Source organism: Brachionichthys hirsutus, unplaced genomic scaffold, assembly GCF_040956055.1.
Source record: "Brachionichthys hirsutus isolate HB-005 unplaced genomic scaffold, CSIRO-AGI_Bhir_v1 contig_205, whole genome shotgun sequence".
Lineage (NCBI taxonomy): Eukaryota > Metazoa > Chordata > Actinopteri > Lophiiformes > Brachionichthyidae > Brachionichthys > Brachionichthys hirsutus.
The window spans coordinates 83720-100960 of record NW_027180498.1 but is presented as its reverse complement, the minus strand read 5'-3'; the positions used below and the strand labels follow the sequence as shown (position 1 = coordinate 100960).

At 40.6% G+C, this 17241-nt stretch overlaps 1 protein-coding gene across 1 annotated transcript in view; it reads right to left on the bottom strand.

The window, feature by feature from the left end:
• The window catches only part of LOC137915603 (actin remodeling regulator NHS-like), a 32965-nt gene that overhangs the window by 4573 nt on the left and 11151 nt on the right, over positions 1–17241 (bottom strand). The window contains exons 2-10 of the mRNA XM_068758798.1: positions 3375–3527; positions 3152–3288; positions 2858–2905; positions 2417–2461; positions 2220–2270; positions 2030–2092; positions 1541–1733; positions 748–879; positions 54–206 (exon numbers count right to left, since the gene is read on the bottom strand). Of these exons, the coding sequence (XP_068614899.1) occupies positions 54–206; positions 748–879; positions 1541–1733; positions 2030–2092; positions 2220–2270; positions 2417–2461; positions 2858–2905; positions 3152–3288; positions 3375–3527 (975 nt within the window). The remainder of the gene's footprint in view (positions 1–53; positions 207–747; positions 880–1540; positions 1734–2029; positions 2093–2219; positions 2271–2416; positions 2462–2857; positions 2906–3151; positions 3289–3374; positions 3528–17241) is intronic.

Below are 17241 nucleotides of genomic sequence, written 5' to 3'. Positions count from 1 at the left end.
AAAAGGAACAGCAATGAAGAACCAAAGATACTTGTCCATCCTCAGAAACTTACATGCTATAAGGAAATCATCTGTCTGGCACCCAGAGTCACGAGTGTGATGGAGGCGACCACTAATTGAGAGGTCTTCATGACAGAGGGAGAGTTGGTGGGGGTTGGCATGAATGATCACTGTGCGCTCTCTTGCTACAGGTGACTCATCTGAGTCTGAATGCAAAGAGACAAAGCATTTTAGTGTACAGACCTTTTCCTCAGGTACTATAGGGAAGAGATAACGTACATTGAAGGGCGAAACAAGATCAAATGTAAAGGATGTTTTTTTCTTTTTCCCCAACTTAATCTTTGTTTTGTAGTTTTGGCCTTTATTTAAACAGGCATTGACATATTTTACATTCTAGCTGCACGGCTGAGAACTGCGACATCTGTTCATCCCCAGCAAGGCAGCTTTTCTAAAATTGTAATAACTTGAGTTCAAAAACTAAGTGAGAGGATTTGATATTTGACAGAAGAAATCTCACATTAAGCTGATATAGTTTTGGTTGGACAGTTTTAATGGACTGCCAAGTATTTTTGTCTGCATGTGATTGCTGCTGCTCATTTAGCTTGCCCTCCTAAACTCACAACTGGTTTTTGTCATTTCTGCATCAAATGGAGTAAAGATATTTACACCAAAAACAGTTTGCCAAATCTATGAAGTACAATACCCCTAAGTTCTCCGAATAGCGAACAGGCGGGCTCTGTAACATACCCATGTCTTGTTGTACTCTTTTGGGTATTCCCGTGATAGTCTTCCTCCTCCGCAGCTTCCTCCTCCTCTGAAGAACTGACTGGGAATGGACGAGAGAGCAACGGGCACTTGCTTCCCTGTCAAAGCCAACTCCTGCAATAATAACACAGGATCCATAAATCATATAAGAAGCTAAAACATAAAATACTACGTAATAAATAAAGTAGACTATTTAAATGTACGTTTTGAATATGTATGTAGCAGTAAACAACTGTTTTACTGTTTAGAGATAAAGGAGACCAATTACATCCTGGACATGATGATGATGTCACTCCTTCCTTTCCTTAGTCCCTTATTCTTTGTTTTTGGCTGTCTGAACATGCATGTTAGTGAGTGTGAGACCCTCTTTGTCCTCCCTGGGTCCATTTTTAACATGATGGCCTGCTGAGGGAACTTTCTCACATTTTAGTTTAACACATTAAAATACACGTACATGTCCCTGAAAGCACGGAAAGCATGAATGATGTGACACAGCAACAGGACATTGATCATCAACATCTGTTCCAGTTTCAACTGATTTGCATGTTTTTGGTGGAGGCCAGATAACCCGGGGAGAACCCACGCCGACACGGGGAGAACATGCAAACTCCTCACAGAAAGGCCACAAGTCAGATTTGAATCCACAACCTCCTTGCTGTGAGGCAACAGCACTTACCACTGCGCCACCGGGCCACCGGGACAGAAACTGTTCAGCTTTAAAATAACTAGGTTTGTATTTTGAGCCAGTATTGCTTTTCTTTTTTGTCTATCTTACCTGTGACATTGATGGGAATAATGCAGGAGGAGATGGAATTAGAATCAGCAGATGCTTTCTGGTCTGATGGTGGGAGGTTTTCCTTGGGCCGGTTTGCCTGTTTAACCTGGGTGGAGGGGGCATCGGGAGCTGAAGCCTTCGCCCTGTGGCCTCCCAGGCACTCAGCACCTTCACTTTCCCCTGTCGAGGTAGACTGGGAGGAGCAGACATTATATCTACGGTAAGGTTCTGACACAGTCCACCAGCTCTGATATTCTGTGTATTATGCAGCTCTAGAATTTGAATTTGTTTATTGTTAAATTAATTATTTACATGAGATATGTGTAATATGATCCACCCATTATTTTGTAACTTCTATAAAAGGTATATGTACAGTATATGCATGGAATATAAAAAGTAAATTAGAAAACAAAAAATACTGAAAACTAATGAGAGTGGTGAATAAAGAAAAGAAAAGTAAACAAAAACAAAAACAGAAACGCTCGATACCTTTCTACTCCATGGAATGAAGATGCAACCCTCAATAGGGTGAAGTGAGTAAAAGCACGCAAACTATAAATGCAAAGTACAAGAAAAGAAAAGAAGAAATGAAGTGACACAAGTACAATGACTTCAAATGAAAATCTGAAGTCGAATGAACAACAAAAACATTCTGCTGCTTCCCTTCTCACTGCATTACCGTTTTCTGGGTCGTCTGGCTATCTGCTTCTCGCTCTGGCTTCTCCTGCAAAGGCAGGAAAACACACATTCACACAGGTTATGGTGCAAACAGGGAAATCGGGTGTCGTAAATGTTGCTTCTAATTGAATTGTCTACCAGACAATTCAATTAGAAGCAACATTTACTACTTCAGACCATGTGGGTGGATTTTCTTACTTTTTTCTGAATTGTCTGGATCTCTGTTTCTCTCACAACCCTCTCCTTTAAGAGATGCAGAAGGGACACACACACACACACACACACACATTCTGTTATGGTGATGTTGTTGTTCTAAACAAAATGTAATGCACCCATTTATAAAGTTTTCTTCTTCCTCCTTCCTCTTTCAGCTTGTCCCATCAGGGGTCGCCACAGCAAATCAACCCTCTAGTCGCTTGCATGCTTAATTCAGGTAAAGGTTTACGCCGGACGCCATTCCTGCCGCAATCCTCTGCATTTATCCGGGCTCAAGGGAGACACCACCGGTGCTACTCCTGAGGCTGCGTTACCCATTTATATTGAGTAAAACAATTGTCTGGACATATATATATATATAGTGAATGAAAATGTCTATATGTTAGACATTAATGGATATGAACAGAAACAAAATCTGTTTACCTTCTTGGGCTGGCAGTCCAACTCTCGCTCCCTCTCTGCTCGCTCTTGCTGCATGGCAACATTAAGATATTATGTCAGTTTGTTTTAACACGTACCGTGTTTAAGAAGAATCAAAGGTGCCAATGACAAAACAGTCACTATAACATTCCTATTTATTGAACTACAGCTGATCAATGCATGATATGGAATACAATCACACAATAACATGGTCTTATTCTGCCATTTAAATCAGCTAGTTTCCATAAAACACCCCCTGACTGGATGACTGTGGGACGTATCGGCTTCACTTCTCACCGCTCGCGCCAGGCGACTCCTTTGCTGCCGGCGGATGGAATGTGGCGAGGGGAAGGTGGGCATTGGAGGCGCAACTGAGATAGAGATGGTCACCTTGCTTCTCTCCCGACTGGTGGAGCGGTGTTGCTGGTGTTCGTCTTGAAACGCAAACATTCACATGTGAACGTCGCAAATGTTTTCTAGTCAGCTTAACGCAGCTACGCAGACTGAATCAGCATCTCACCTCCGTGCAGGGCTCGGAGACTGAGCTGGGCACTTCTGTGCAGCTCTTCCAGATATGGTGGCCGGGTACACGGATGGAATACGTTGTGTTGCTGGTGCCATGGAGCCTGATAGTGAAGCGACAACTTGCTTTCGATGTCCAGGTTTGACACCGCTAAGATGAGAGGGGAGAGCGAAGGAGCATGTTAAGTCTCTTGCACTTCTGAGAGCATCGAGAGTGAGTTTGTGTACAGGGTTTACACGGACACATAAATACAGAGAGAAACAAATGCAAAGAATCTGAGATCCAGGCCAGGATGAACATTTATCCAGTTGTAGACACTCACGAAAGCCAGTCAACACCAAAATACATCAAATTATGAAAATAAACCCCACTTAAAACTGAATGTTAAGACAGAAAAAGCTAAATACACAGTTTAATGCCAGGCTCATAATAAACCACTAATACTGTACAAAGTGAGACAGGGGAACAGTTTGCCAGCAGGTGGCAGCTAAAAGCATCACGCCACTGCAACACCCCAAACACCTATATGTATATATATATATAGTTTTAAGATTAAAACTTTTGATTTAGAGATGAGGAGAGAGGGAAAGCTGAGACCATTTGTCTCTTGTATCTGCTTTCAGAGCCCTTTTAACGTCTATAATAAATTCAATTTGTTTTTCCTCTTTATTGTCAGAATTCAATTCCGAATGCAATCGTGCCCTTGAAACCCACATGGCAGATTAGTAGCCAGGCAACCTTTCATTGTTGATCAAGGCTCACATTTGCCTGCAATTATATCAGCAATCTCACATCAGCAGCATTTGGCCAATTTAAACAACAAGGTTAAAGATGGAAAGCAGGCTTCTCTCTAAACAAAAAGATACACAGCTTTCGGTCTGAGGCGATCACATGAAGTAATTTTCCTGTTCCTGCACACCAAACCTTCATCCGTCAATATTAATGACAATAATTATCCTAAACTACAACCAAAGAGTCTCCAGAAGAACAAATAGATAAATCAGATGAAAGTTTTATGTAATGTAGTAGAGGTAGAACAACAATTAATTTTTTTTAATTGGTGTCCGAATTTAATTTTTCTGTAATACCATAAATTCTGGGATTTTTTAGATCCATGTAATATTTTGTAAGTTGTGTATTAGAGTTAATCTGTGCATTAAACTGACAGATCTGTTAAATATATATACTGTATATTAAAATAAGGTTTTATCTAGGTACTTTGCTGTCCTTCGTCCTGAGTTGTAATGAGCATCAGTAAAAGGAACAAACTGGAACAAGGCTGTTTCTTTCTCCAGACAGTGCTGACCTAGTTGTAGAGCTGCTGTTAAATCTGTGCTTCACCTTCTCTACTGTACTATCTTTCTTTGAATCACTCCTTCAAAGACTGTTTGGTCTCTGGCTGCCACATTGCAAATGTGTCTTTTCATTATTATTATCAAATTCCAGTTCAAAAACCCGCATAATTAAGCCAGTAGATGTTCCTTGTTGGCTGTTTGTCACACAGAGGTTTTGCTTATAGATCCATTCTGGATACAGTTATTTTAAAAACATAAAACCACTCTGCTTTGAAAGTTAAAATTATATCTACTTCCTTACATGTAGAATCCAGAATACACAAAATTGTATACTTTGATATCACATAATGTGAATGCGTGGCACAAAATGTCTCCCTCCAGTGTCTCACCGAAGACACTGGAGAAAGACAGTGTCCAGTGTTCACTGCAGGTTTCAAGTTTCCACATCACCCTTGTTAACGTTTTTAGCATTTTGATCCATGAATGGTGTCCAAAATAATATTTGCATGCAGAGTTAATATAAATTATTCTTAAGAATGTTGCTTGGAATGGTCTTACTGAATAATGGCATGCCACCTGTCTGAACCCTGTTCCAGAACCTGTGTGTAACTTTCAGAACAGAAGTTACACATTGAACAAATCCCCACAACAATTACAAATGATGGCTTTGACACTTTGTGCTGGAAGAAATTTTAACGGTCAATTTTGTCCATGATATTAAAAAAAAGCTAAAAAAAAAAGATGTTCCAGAATATGTTTTAATTTTGCATCTGATTATTTTTACTCTGTTCATTTTATATAGATGGAAAGAAATGTGCAAAAATTTGACATTTTCAGAGGATCCCGAATTTTCATTTCAGGTCAAGTATTTTCAAAAAAGGTCAAATTTAATTTGTTCCTGTCATACCCTTGCTGCTCCCTCTCTCGGTATTGCTCTGTCTTTTACCCATCATTATACTCCTTACTGTAATCTTGTTCCTAGCCTATATTGGCTGTTGAAATAACACAAAAGTGTGATAGGCACACCTTTGTGAAATCTTATCTTGTACGGTGTCAGGAGAACCAAATGAAGTAAAAAACCATCAAACTCAAGTCAAACATGAGGTGGACAATGGTCTTAAATACTTTACTGCTTTGGGCTTAATGATTTCTGACATGCATAAAATTTAGGGAAACAAAAGAATAAGGATACGGTGACCAAAAATAATGACCAAAATAACAAAACAAAAAAAACACCAATGATAAAACCCCAAATGGCGATTATGGTATGAACAATAATCTGAGAAAAATCAGATCACCCAAGACATTTTCAACGGGGATATTCTTGGCTGCTCTTTCTCTTTCTAGTACAGCGATATGATTTGTGTCCCTCCGTCTCTCAGTAGTCCAGATGTGAGTGAATGTAAGTCGTCAGTGGAGAATGTATTAGGGTGTAACTGGGTCAGGCAGGCAGGAGCTGCAGAATCTTGTCACAGCAGACAGTCGTTATATAAGAAACACTAGCTGGCCCAGCAGAAACCAAACTGTTGTGTGTGGCGTATTAGTATAGCTAACAGCCAACTGTTTACCGTACCGCTAACAATCATAGCACACTGTCTGATAGTATCTTATTTATTCTGTATCTCTCTTAATTGTAGCAATTATTTACATGTTAATAATAAGTTCTTTGGCAAGTAAAATAGCCAGTGCATTCCTGCAGTGTTTGTTTTAAGAAATTGTGAACGATCAATTATTTATCTACAATAATATAATAATGTAAGCTCTAATACTGACACTGCAAAATGATTTATTTAAAAAGAGTTGTGCTTTATTCTAGAAATGAAAAAAAAAGAATTAATTTTATACACAATAATAACAGGCAACATTGGGACAGACAATACCTTTTGATGGTGCTGAGGAGCAGCTCAGACCGAGACACGCTAAAGCCATTGTCGCCAGCAGTCAATCCTATACTCTTCTTTTCCTCTTTTTGGTCCTCCTCTGTTGCTGCCCCCGTTTCTCCTGCAGGCTTCTTGTCATCTATCTCTCAACAGAACCACCGTATTCCCTCCTGCAGACCTTTGGTAAACATTCCTGTTCAAGTTCGACATCCAGACTAGCAACATCTGCAGATGCGGACCCTCCCTCTCCTCACCCACCCACCTGCTGTGCCTGCTCTCTCTCCTCCCTCCTGCTGACCCAACACGTCACTGACAAGAATCATCTCTTCTATGTCTCTGGAGTAAACGTACATTTGACGTTGCCTTATATGAGATACACATGTCACTAACAATGAGTGAGACCAGTGTGCAAACTCAAACACTTCTCTGTCCCGTCTGCTTTGTCTTTTTGGGTCACCCCCGCTGGCGTCTGATGGTATGCTCCTGCTTGGGCATGGCCTGTCCCTGACCATAATCTCTTTATGATGCAGTAATATGTGGAGGGAGGGGAATTTGGCCACATAGTATTAATCCACCACATGCTGGGAATATGTACCACGTGTCCAATCCATCTATTGCTGTCACCGAAGAGTAATAGTGTAAGGATGTGTGTGTGTGTGTGTGTGTGTGTGTGTGTGTGTGTGTGCGCGCGCACATGTCATAAAGAAAGCTATTGACATCATTCAAGGTCCTGTTCATTTAAATTTTGTTCACACTGATCATAGAGAGTGAACATCATAACAACACAAAGTTACAAAATAAACAGCATGAAACATGGAACACACACACGCAAACACCTACACACACACACACACACACACCTACACACACCCACACAAACACACCCACACACACACACACACACACACACACAGCGTGTACCAGCACCCTGACTGGTAATCTGCTGTAATCTGGGGCTCTGGCAGTTCACTGACTTTGGAGGATCTTTCAGCTTCCCTCCATAAACAGGAACGACACAGACAGACCGTAAACACGTGCACACGCATGTACGGACCGGTCATGCGTGTGCACGCGCTTTACTGTCACCATCAGCATCAGCAGAGAGAGAAGAACATTGCCATGAATATTAGATGCACGGATGCTCTATGCGGTGCAGCTCTTCCAACAGCAGGCATGCTGGGAGGCCTTTAATAGCTGGTGATCCCGGAGGATGTTTGAGGGATCACAGACCATTCAGCCGCCTGTGACCTGCGTCGCAACCTCCGCTTCTTGGATAGGACTGTAACTTCTCCTGCCTGAGGAGCTGAGGCCAAATCACTTTCACCGTCACTTAAACACATTTTCATGGCCTTGTTTTCGTGTAGGGTTTAATGCACAGTGATTTTTGTATCATGTATCATGTGTGACATCCTCTATATTTGCTTTCTGTACGTATGCACTTATTTTTGTCCCCCCTGCGCGCCTTCCTCACATCATGAATAAATCATTCTACCCCCATTCCCTTATCCCTTCCCTCTCTCCCCCCCCCCCCCCCCAGCTGCACACCTGCACTATTGTTCAGCCTCCCTCCTCAATCCTCAGTGCCCTGCATAATACTCATGTCACAACGAGTGTGTCTGTAGCACTGTGCCCATTTCAGTGGGCGTACAGGTCCATCTGTAAAGGCTAGAAGAGGTGAGTCACAGTGTTTGACAGAAAGAAAAAAACGCAAAGAAGTTTTATTTTTAGTAAACCACTGCATCACAGCAAGACCGTTGAGCCAGAGAAAACTCCAGGAAGATAACAGTAGGTTAAATATTCAAGGGATGTTTTATGCAAACACTTTATTACTCAACATTAACGGATTTAACAGAAGGCGCTCCTGTACTGCCCCATAGTGGCGCAGCGTGGTTACTACTTAGAGCCCCTTAGAGTGCTGCCATATTTTAATCACATTGTTCATAAGATGAGGGATGGATGCAAGAAGAGATGATCCAACTGCAAAATGACTCTGACAAAGCATGGATGCTGTGGTAAACATGTAAATAGGCCGCATATTGTCAATGGAACAATAGATTTTCATAAGCAATAATCATAAAAATTCGGCATTATTTTTGTCTGCATGTAGATTTGCTGCCAGGAGATTGCTAACATATCTTAGAAAAATGGCTAGAAATCTAGCCTGAGAAATATCTGCATTGTAATGTGTTGATTTGACACTTTTCGGTTCAGAAAATCGTGATAGTGACAGCAATTCTGCATTGGAAAGGGATATATGTATACTAATTGAGTTTTACAGGCCTTGCTTTGTAGATTCTGTTTGTTTCCTCCTGTTTCCAGCCTTTGCATTTATCTAAGGGTGCTAAGTTGCTCATCATTTGCAAGCTAGTAAATAAGCACCTTTCAATATGCTAATTTAATACCACACTAAGGGTCATTGATCTTCCTTTTATGACTTTTTATAAAACAAAGGAAAAGTCATTAAATGGAATGCGTGATGAACAGACTGGGTTCTTTGGGCTTGAACCACACCTCATGCCTGATAAGACACACAATGCACTGGCATACATTTCAGTTCAGGATGGGTTTTAATGGATAAGAACCATGGCGGCTGGAGCAGAAAAAGTTTTTGTCATTTTCTCTCCTTTGTGTCTAACTTCACTAATAACTGTTATTCAGACAAATAACTCTGCTGGTGAAGTAAACTGATTTAGTGGCTGGTTTAAATAGCACCGTTGTCTTTAGGGCAACTGTCTTAACTTCTGTTTCTTCTCAAAGACTAAGCATGGAACAATTCTCTGAGTCAGAATCTCTGTTTTGCAACACAATAGCACCAAATCAATGAAACTCAGGTTTTCCTTTAATAATAAATATATGCTATATGGTGGATGGCGCATTTTTGATAATTTATTCCATATTAATATTTAATCTCATGTTTTATAGCTCTGATTCATTTCTTGTTAAAGTCACACAGATTAGCTCACATATGTATCTCTTGAATCTAATCAACACACTCATGTGTGTGTCATCCTGCTGTCTCAAATACTCACTAGTGTGTAGCGATCCACTCTGGAAAATAGAACAAGTTACTGAACCCACAATTTTAAATGTTTTACATCTTGAGTCGGAATTATTGGACTGGGAGTCACATAGAAGAGGGAATTGTTTGGTTATTGTCTTTTAATGGCAAGGAGTGCACAGAACAGAGCCTGTGTCATCCTACTATATAACAACTACACATAAGATAGTCTATAGCTGTTTACCTCATGATTACCATCATTTCATCACCTGGAACCTAACATGATACATACGTGACCAGCAGCAAGGAGGTGGGAATGAACGCCACCGGCATGCCAGCGACAACAAAGCCACTTGGACCAATGCTATTTTTTGTGTCCGTTTGTGAATATTTCAGCCATGTTGATGGAATGGCACGAGACAAGCCATCGCCCACTTTATTTTTAACTGCGTGTCTCCATGGAAACCGGCACATGTGGGGGGGGGGGGGGGATCTCCTGCTGTGTGAGCGTTGTGGAAGACTCCTACCTCTGGTCATAGCGTGTACAGGAAGTCTCTGAGTGTGTGTGTGTATGTGTGTGTGTCACATCTGAGATCCTGGCAGAGAGGAAGAGAGGAGGAACAGGCGAGGACTCCTGAGTCAATTGAGGAAACACAAAAATGCCGTACCTGAGAACAGGAGGGAGGCTGCTGCTACCTCAACCTGAAATAACCCAAGCTGGGCTGAAAGCTTACGAAGCACCTCACCTTCCTTTTCTCAATGCATGCAGGGGAACAGCAGAGCCCCCCGATCTATGCAGCACTTACAGCAGTGGTACAATAATAATGTGTTGGGAATAGCCGATCATTCCCGACTAAGCAATACAAGTATTTGGTGCTGCATGCCTGACATCATCAGCATTGACTTGTCATTATTTGTGATCAATAGATCAATAAGTCTACACTACAGTGACTAAGACATCCCTCCGTTGTGCTGTGGTGGAGGTTTATGCTGGAGAGGACACCCTTCCATAGCGTCAGAAACCATCCTACAGTTATGAACGAAGGGAATGTAGTCGTTTCTATGGAAACAACTTAAAGATTAAAGCTGTGAAGAGCGAGAGCCATGCCAGAATCGGTCCCATAATGCCTCGTGCCTGGGGATCTCGGGGAAGAGAAAAGAGAGATAGAGTGGGACACAGAGGCAGAGGAGACAAAGTGTGTGTGTGTGTGAGAGTGTCGTGATACAAACTCCTTCACTATTGTGACAGCTCTTGAAACCAAAGACAAATACATCCTTTCCTTTATCATTCATTCAACAATGAAAGCCTGAAATGAATGCTAACATTCTCACAATGACAGTATCTTGATGATTTTAACAGGTATATATTTTACTATGTACAATCTTCCCCCTTCCGTCGGTCCCTTCACCTCCCGACACGCAAGCCAAATGTGTTTATGTGTTATCTGTGGTTTAGATACAGGTAGTGGACAATGTCTCGAAGCCCCTGATCTCCAACACAGTTAAGGGACTGCCAGGCCATGGCGATCTATCTAACCATTGCTTTGCAGTGTCAGCATCTTTGCTCACATCAATAAAGATGTGATTTGTCTGAAGATGATTCTTCTGACTCGTGCTTTGGTGAGAAGATTTTCAAAAGAATGTTTGTTGTTCAAAATATTGTCTCCTAAGTCAGTATTTAACTTGCTACAGGTTTGTGTAAAGCATTTGTTTATTTATGGTAACACCTGAGCTGCATGTTTTTGGTGGTGGGACGAAGCTGGAGAACCCAGAAAGAACCCATGCAGACACGGGGAGAACATGCAAACTCTTACTATGAGGCAACAGCGCTTACCACTGCGCCACCGTGCTGCCTTTCAGTAAGGCACTCAAATGAAAATCCACGCTGAAATCAAGGGAGGAAATTTGGGTCAAATACTCTAATTTGATTAATTTGTATTAAACAAAACATTAACAGACGAATGTTTCGAGAGTACAAGCATCAATGTGTTAAACAGCCTTTCTAAAAACCTTAAAACAACTGTTAGGATATTCCACTCTCAAATCTGGAACGTGACCAATTCAGTAGTAAGTTGGTAAACCCAATCTCTCAAAACCATGAATGAAATATTTCTGGACCAAAGTTTTGAACTGACTGATTGACCAACTCAAATATATTATATTTCCTGGAGCAATGCAGTTAAAATAAATACTTTTTAGTGCATACGTAGGAGTGTAAGACATATTTTTTGTCACCAAAATATGATTCCAATAAGTACTACACACAGGCATACCACACCTTCTCAAAATGGAACCCATACCTCACTATCAAAATCTCTGCTCCCTTTCTATACAAGCAGCTATTTGCATCTTTCCTTCTTTTGGATGTAATGTATGTGCTTCCTATGTCCTCCCTCTTCCTCTCCCTTCCCCCTTCCCCCTACCCCTGGGTGATGCCAGTGCTGTTGTCAGGCTGGAGCTGAAAGCAGCCAATCGCAAGGCTCTGTTCTGAGGAGCTCTCGGGTGATGTTAGGCAGTTTCATGCTCATACGATGAGCTTTGCCAAATGTAGGTCATGCTTCTCCTCTCCCTATTTCTCTCTCACACACTTTTGCATGTGTGCTCGCGCGCGCGCACACACACAGACAGATTATGATGTGTGTATTTTTTATTGCATGTGTACTCAGAAATAGCCACAGACACACACACGTGTGTACTCATACACAAACACTCACAGAGTGGGGTGGCGCTCTGCTTGCTGGTAACAGTCTTGGCTGTTTGGAAACATTTGGACAACATGGACAGTTGAGGAGATGTTGGGATTCTTCCTCTCCAGTCAACAGATCCATCAATGATAAAAAATTTATCAAAGAGTGAAATCACACTTTGAAAAAGAAAAAAAAAACCAACCCCACTCCTGCTTTCCCCTGAACTCTTGCTGAACCGCTTCTGTCTCCTCTGCAGCAGCGTAAAAGAGAAAGCCAGTAGACAATGTATGAATCTAAGGCTTGAACTAAACAGTCCTGCTGGATTTAGATATGAAGTGATGAACATGTAGAGAAATATATTTATTTATATTAAGTGCTGGTAGGATTATCAGGAATACATCCACAATTTCCTGTTTCACTAACTCTAAAACAACACAAATTATTATACATATATAAAACATATTATGAAATTATTATTTTATTGTGACCAGCCTAAGGCACACTAGTGCAATAATCATGCTGTCTGATCAGCATCTTAATAAGCCACACCTGTCAGGTGGATGGATTGTCTCTGAAAAGGAGAAATGCTCACTAACACAGATTTAAACAAGTTTGTGAACAAAATTTGAGAGAAATAGGCCGTTTGTGTACAGAGAAAACGTCTTCAATCTTTGATTTCAACTCGTGAAAAATTGGAGCAAAACCAAAAGTGCTGCATTCATATTTTTGTTCCGCGTATTAATGTTGAATAAATGTAAGTACAGCCTTTACAACTCAGATACCAAGGGATAAAGAATAAAGTTAGTATAAAATAAAGTACCCAACTTTTCTTTTCAAGTACATTATTTGAATTTAATGACTGTGTTAGAATCAAGTCTCAATTTCTTTATGTGTTTTAATGTTTCTATAGTATATTCTCATATCTATTCTTGAGTCAGGTATGTAGGAGACGAGTAGATGTAGAGGTGGCAGATATATTTCTACAAAGATTTGTATTCAATACTGCATCTTTGGTGCATTTAACTCTCTTACATGACCGTTTGTGTGTGTGGGGGGGCATCTTAAATACTTTTGTTGTAGGGTATGAATTAGCATGACACAAACTGCTGACAAATATGCACACACACACACACACACACACACAGAGAGAGAGAGAGAGAGAGAGAGAATAATTTCTACTTCCCTGCCACTGCTGTTGACCTATTTTTGTCCAGACCTCTCTCTCTCTCTCCTCTCGCTTTCTCTCTTTCTGTCTCTCTCCCTCACTCACTCGTTCCGGCTACATAATTCACCTTGCTTAATAATTCACCACAGCTTTACAAGCTTCTACTCTACTAAAGGACAAGCCCAGGATAACAAAAGTTTTCAGAGATGCATTTTTGCAAAGACATATAAATAGGATTAGGGTCACATATATATACACCGTACATATATATAGTCGGGATGTTCTACATGTCAGGTAGGATAAAAACAGCACACAAAAGGAAGGGAATCGGGATATAAGTTACTTAATCTATTTACCCAGCAGGTGATTTGCATTCACTGATTGACATTAGTTATTGGACGACGGTAACTTGAGAGACAGGACCGCAGTTGATGGTAGCGGTGGTTGTGAGGCGTTGCTATAAAACTGCAGATTGTTTGCAAGTCTATGCTGAGACTTAGTTGGCCAAATGCGATTGGATGGCCAGATTGAAGAGGAACCAATGAGGGCACCAGGGCAAAGAGAGCAGGCATACAGAGAACTCGTCATTGATGCTGGATACGTCCTGTAGTCCTATGCGTGCAGATTTTGCACAAGATCTTACATTTTAACATTGAAATCCCCATTTGTGAGGGTTGCTCTGTTGCTGAACTGAACGAGACGCACCTGTTACACATCTCACCTTATCAGCTCCTGCCTCTCTGGACAGTTCTCTGCCAGAACATCCTCTCTGTTTCCTCAGTGTTTTCAGGCTCTCCTGTTCTATGTCATCCCGTATTCCCTCGTTCTATCTTTAATACCTGAGGAAACAGATCCGGTTGAAATCTGGGTACATTTTCACAACAAAACGATTTTGTTTTTGGACACTTTCAATAATGTCTCTTTTATTACCTCCTCAATGGAGGTTTCTGTTTTTGCTGGCCTTTACCAAGAGACACTCTGATTTGTTGTATCTTCAAAATCTATGGATCCAGAAGCAACTATCACTCCAGTGTTCTAATGGTACAATGTGTTTGCTCATTGCGTCAGAAGGCTAATGGATGATTAGAAAACCCTGTGCAATCATTTTACCACAGCTGGAATCAGTTTAGCTGGTTAGAAAAGCTATGGGACTGCATTGGATGTCCCAAAACTTCTGGCCGCAGGTGTACACACCTAATATACTCACCCTCTCTCTCTCTCTCTCTCCCTCTCTCTCTCTAACACACACACATGCATGTTCTTTCAATTTGTTTTTCTCTTGTCTTTCTGTCCTTTCCATTCCCTCCATACTCCCGCTACCTTTATTCTTTTGCCCCACCTTCTTCTTTCTCAGCTCATCCACTGATGCATTGTGGAGGCCGACCACTTGAGATCACTGCATTGTCTTCACTCCACCTCCAGAGATGACAAATACCAAAAGCTGTTAGGCAAATAGGATTGTGTAAAAGTAAATAAAAAACAAACATCTATATTGAAGATTTGCGTAGCAATTTTTCTAGGAGCTTTAGCTGTCGGTAAATGGCCCTAGCTCAGTTTTCATAGAGTGAATGTGAATTTAGTGTAACTGGGTTCATATTGGTGATGATACAAGTCATAAAATGATTACCGTTTATCTAATATTAAATGCAGTGTTAGCTCTTCTTACAGGAATAAAATGGAACAGATTATTTTATAGAGAGAACTCAGAAAGAGGAAATTGGACACAGCTCTAGTACTGCTTGAGTTTAATATACAGTAAAGAAGAATTGACTATACTATCCATTGTGCTTAAGAATGACATTCATTCCTCTGAAAAAGGAAACTAATATATAAAAGTTCATTGTATTCAAGTGAAATCATCATTCACTCACAGACTTACAGGCAGAGGTAAACATATATTAGCAAACTGGGGTCACAACAAATTATCTTTTTTTTTCAAACAGAAATGAAAAAGTATAAAATGCTGAATGAAGCAAATGTAAACTAGAAAGACAATCAGAGATTGCAGACCCTTGCCTCCAATAGACTATTCGATCTTGGTTTACTATTCGTAAACAGGGCTTCCGGATCAGAGGGGCCAATCCTGCTCTAGCTTGCTGCTCCGGAACGTACTATACGACACCTTCTGGACTCTTTTTCCCATCATGCCATTCGTGTCCCTCCCTCTTAAAGTGGCAGTTTACAGCAGAGGCACAATTCCTGTTCATGTAAAAATAATTTTAGAATCTGGATCCAGATCCGGATCAACGTCATTCTGGGGGAGGACCGAGCCACGGACAGAACCTTGCTTGTGTAAAAATTTCAAGTCGATTGGGTTACTAGTTTTTGAGTTATGCGTGCGGACAGACAAACAAGGAAACAAACAAACAGACAGACAGACAGACAGACAGACAGACAGACAGACAAACAAACGCACCCAATTGCAATACCCTCGCCTCCTCTTCGGCGAGGGTAATGAGATCAATGTCATTCCTATCCAATTTAGCCAATCGGTTTACTGTGGAATTAAGAAAGGTATTCTACTGTGTAAATCTGTTCATAGGCTTTGAAACCAGAATCCAGGCCACATTATCACCTTGGTTTTCAGAACAGAAATGCTCACTGTCCTCCAACCAAATCGAGTTTTGTCATAATGATATATGGAAAAAGATGTTTGGTCTCAGAATTCACAAAAAGAAATTCTAAATGTGGACAACATATCTTGCGCCTCCAAAACCTGGAACTTCTTGAACTGTATGGGGCCCTCATCAGGGGTTCCAAAATGAATGAGGATGTATGGATTTGCAGGTGTTTTCATAAAGTGGGTAAATCCAATAAAAATATATTTAATATAAAAATATTACACATTAAGTCTGTAGTATCTCTCTTGTGGCTCCACAAGGCGCTGCATACAATAGGATGTGTGATATTGCTGCTATTGCAGTAGCAATATGGGTGTCAAAGATGAAGGTCCTCCCAGCCATCCTTTTAGACGTTCATTTAATTCACGTCAAACCCACCAACGGAGCATTCTGGGTGACTTCACCGCATGATGTCAGTGAATGGTTTGTGATCAAAATTGGGTGCCTTGCATACCAAAGAATATTGGTATGCTTTCATTTTGATTCTAATATTTAATCAATACCATATTTACACAAACAAAAATATATTTTTTTTATCAAGGAGAGGAAAATAAGTATTTTAGCCATTTATCTTCATTCAACCCAATTAATTTGGGACTTTTCCATGAGTATAGAATGTAATGTTACTATATATGAGTTTACAGTGAGCGAACAAACTGTATGTTGAAGGGCTGTGGCAATTATTTTATAGCTGCCATTTTTAAACAGCCTACTGCCAAACGACTTATTGTTGATGTACAGGGGGTCGTTGACTTATGACGACAATCGGTTCCGAGGGTTGGTCTCATTTACAGATGTAAGGAATCAGAACATATGTCAAAGTACAAATGAACCCAGAAGATGCACAGACTTCATCTGTATACGTCTTTAATGTAGGCCTTAAAAAGGTCCTTCAGAAAGCGACCCTGACTCAACTGTTACTGTGATATAAATAATCAGCACACAGTTCACTGCAGTCATGAATATGAATCTGGAATCAAAGAACCAAAATGTTGTTGGGACGAGGCTCTCAAACAAAAGCAACACACCTTTTGGTCAGTGTGAATGAACATCAGTGTTTTTCTGCACCAGATGATAGAAGCAGGCAATAACACGCATCACAAAATAAAACTCAAATGAAAAATGATGAAGTTACTTAGGAATAGTCTCATTAAGATCAAACTGTTTTTAGGTAGAGCTTCTGACTGTACTATACTGAGCTTTAAAAGAAAGAGGTGA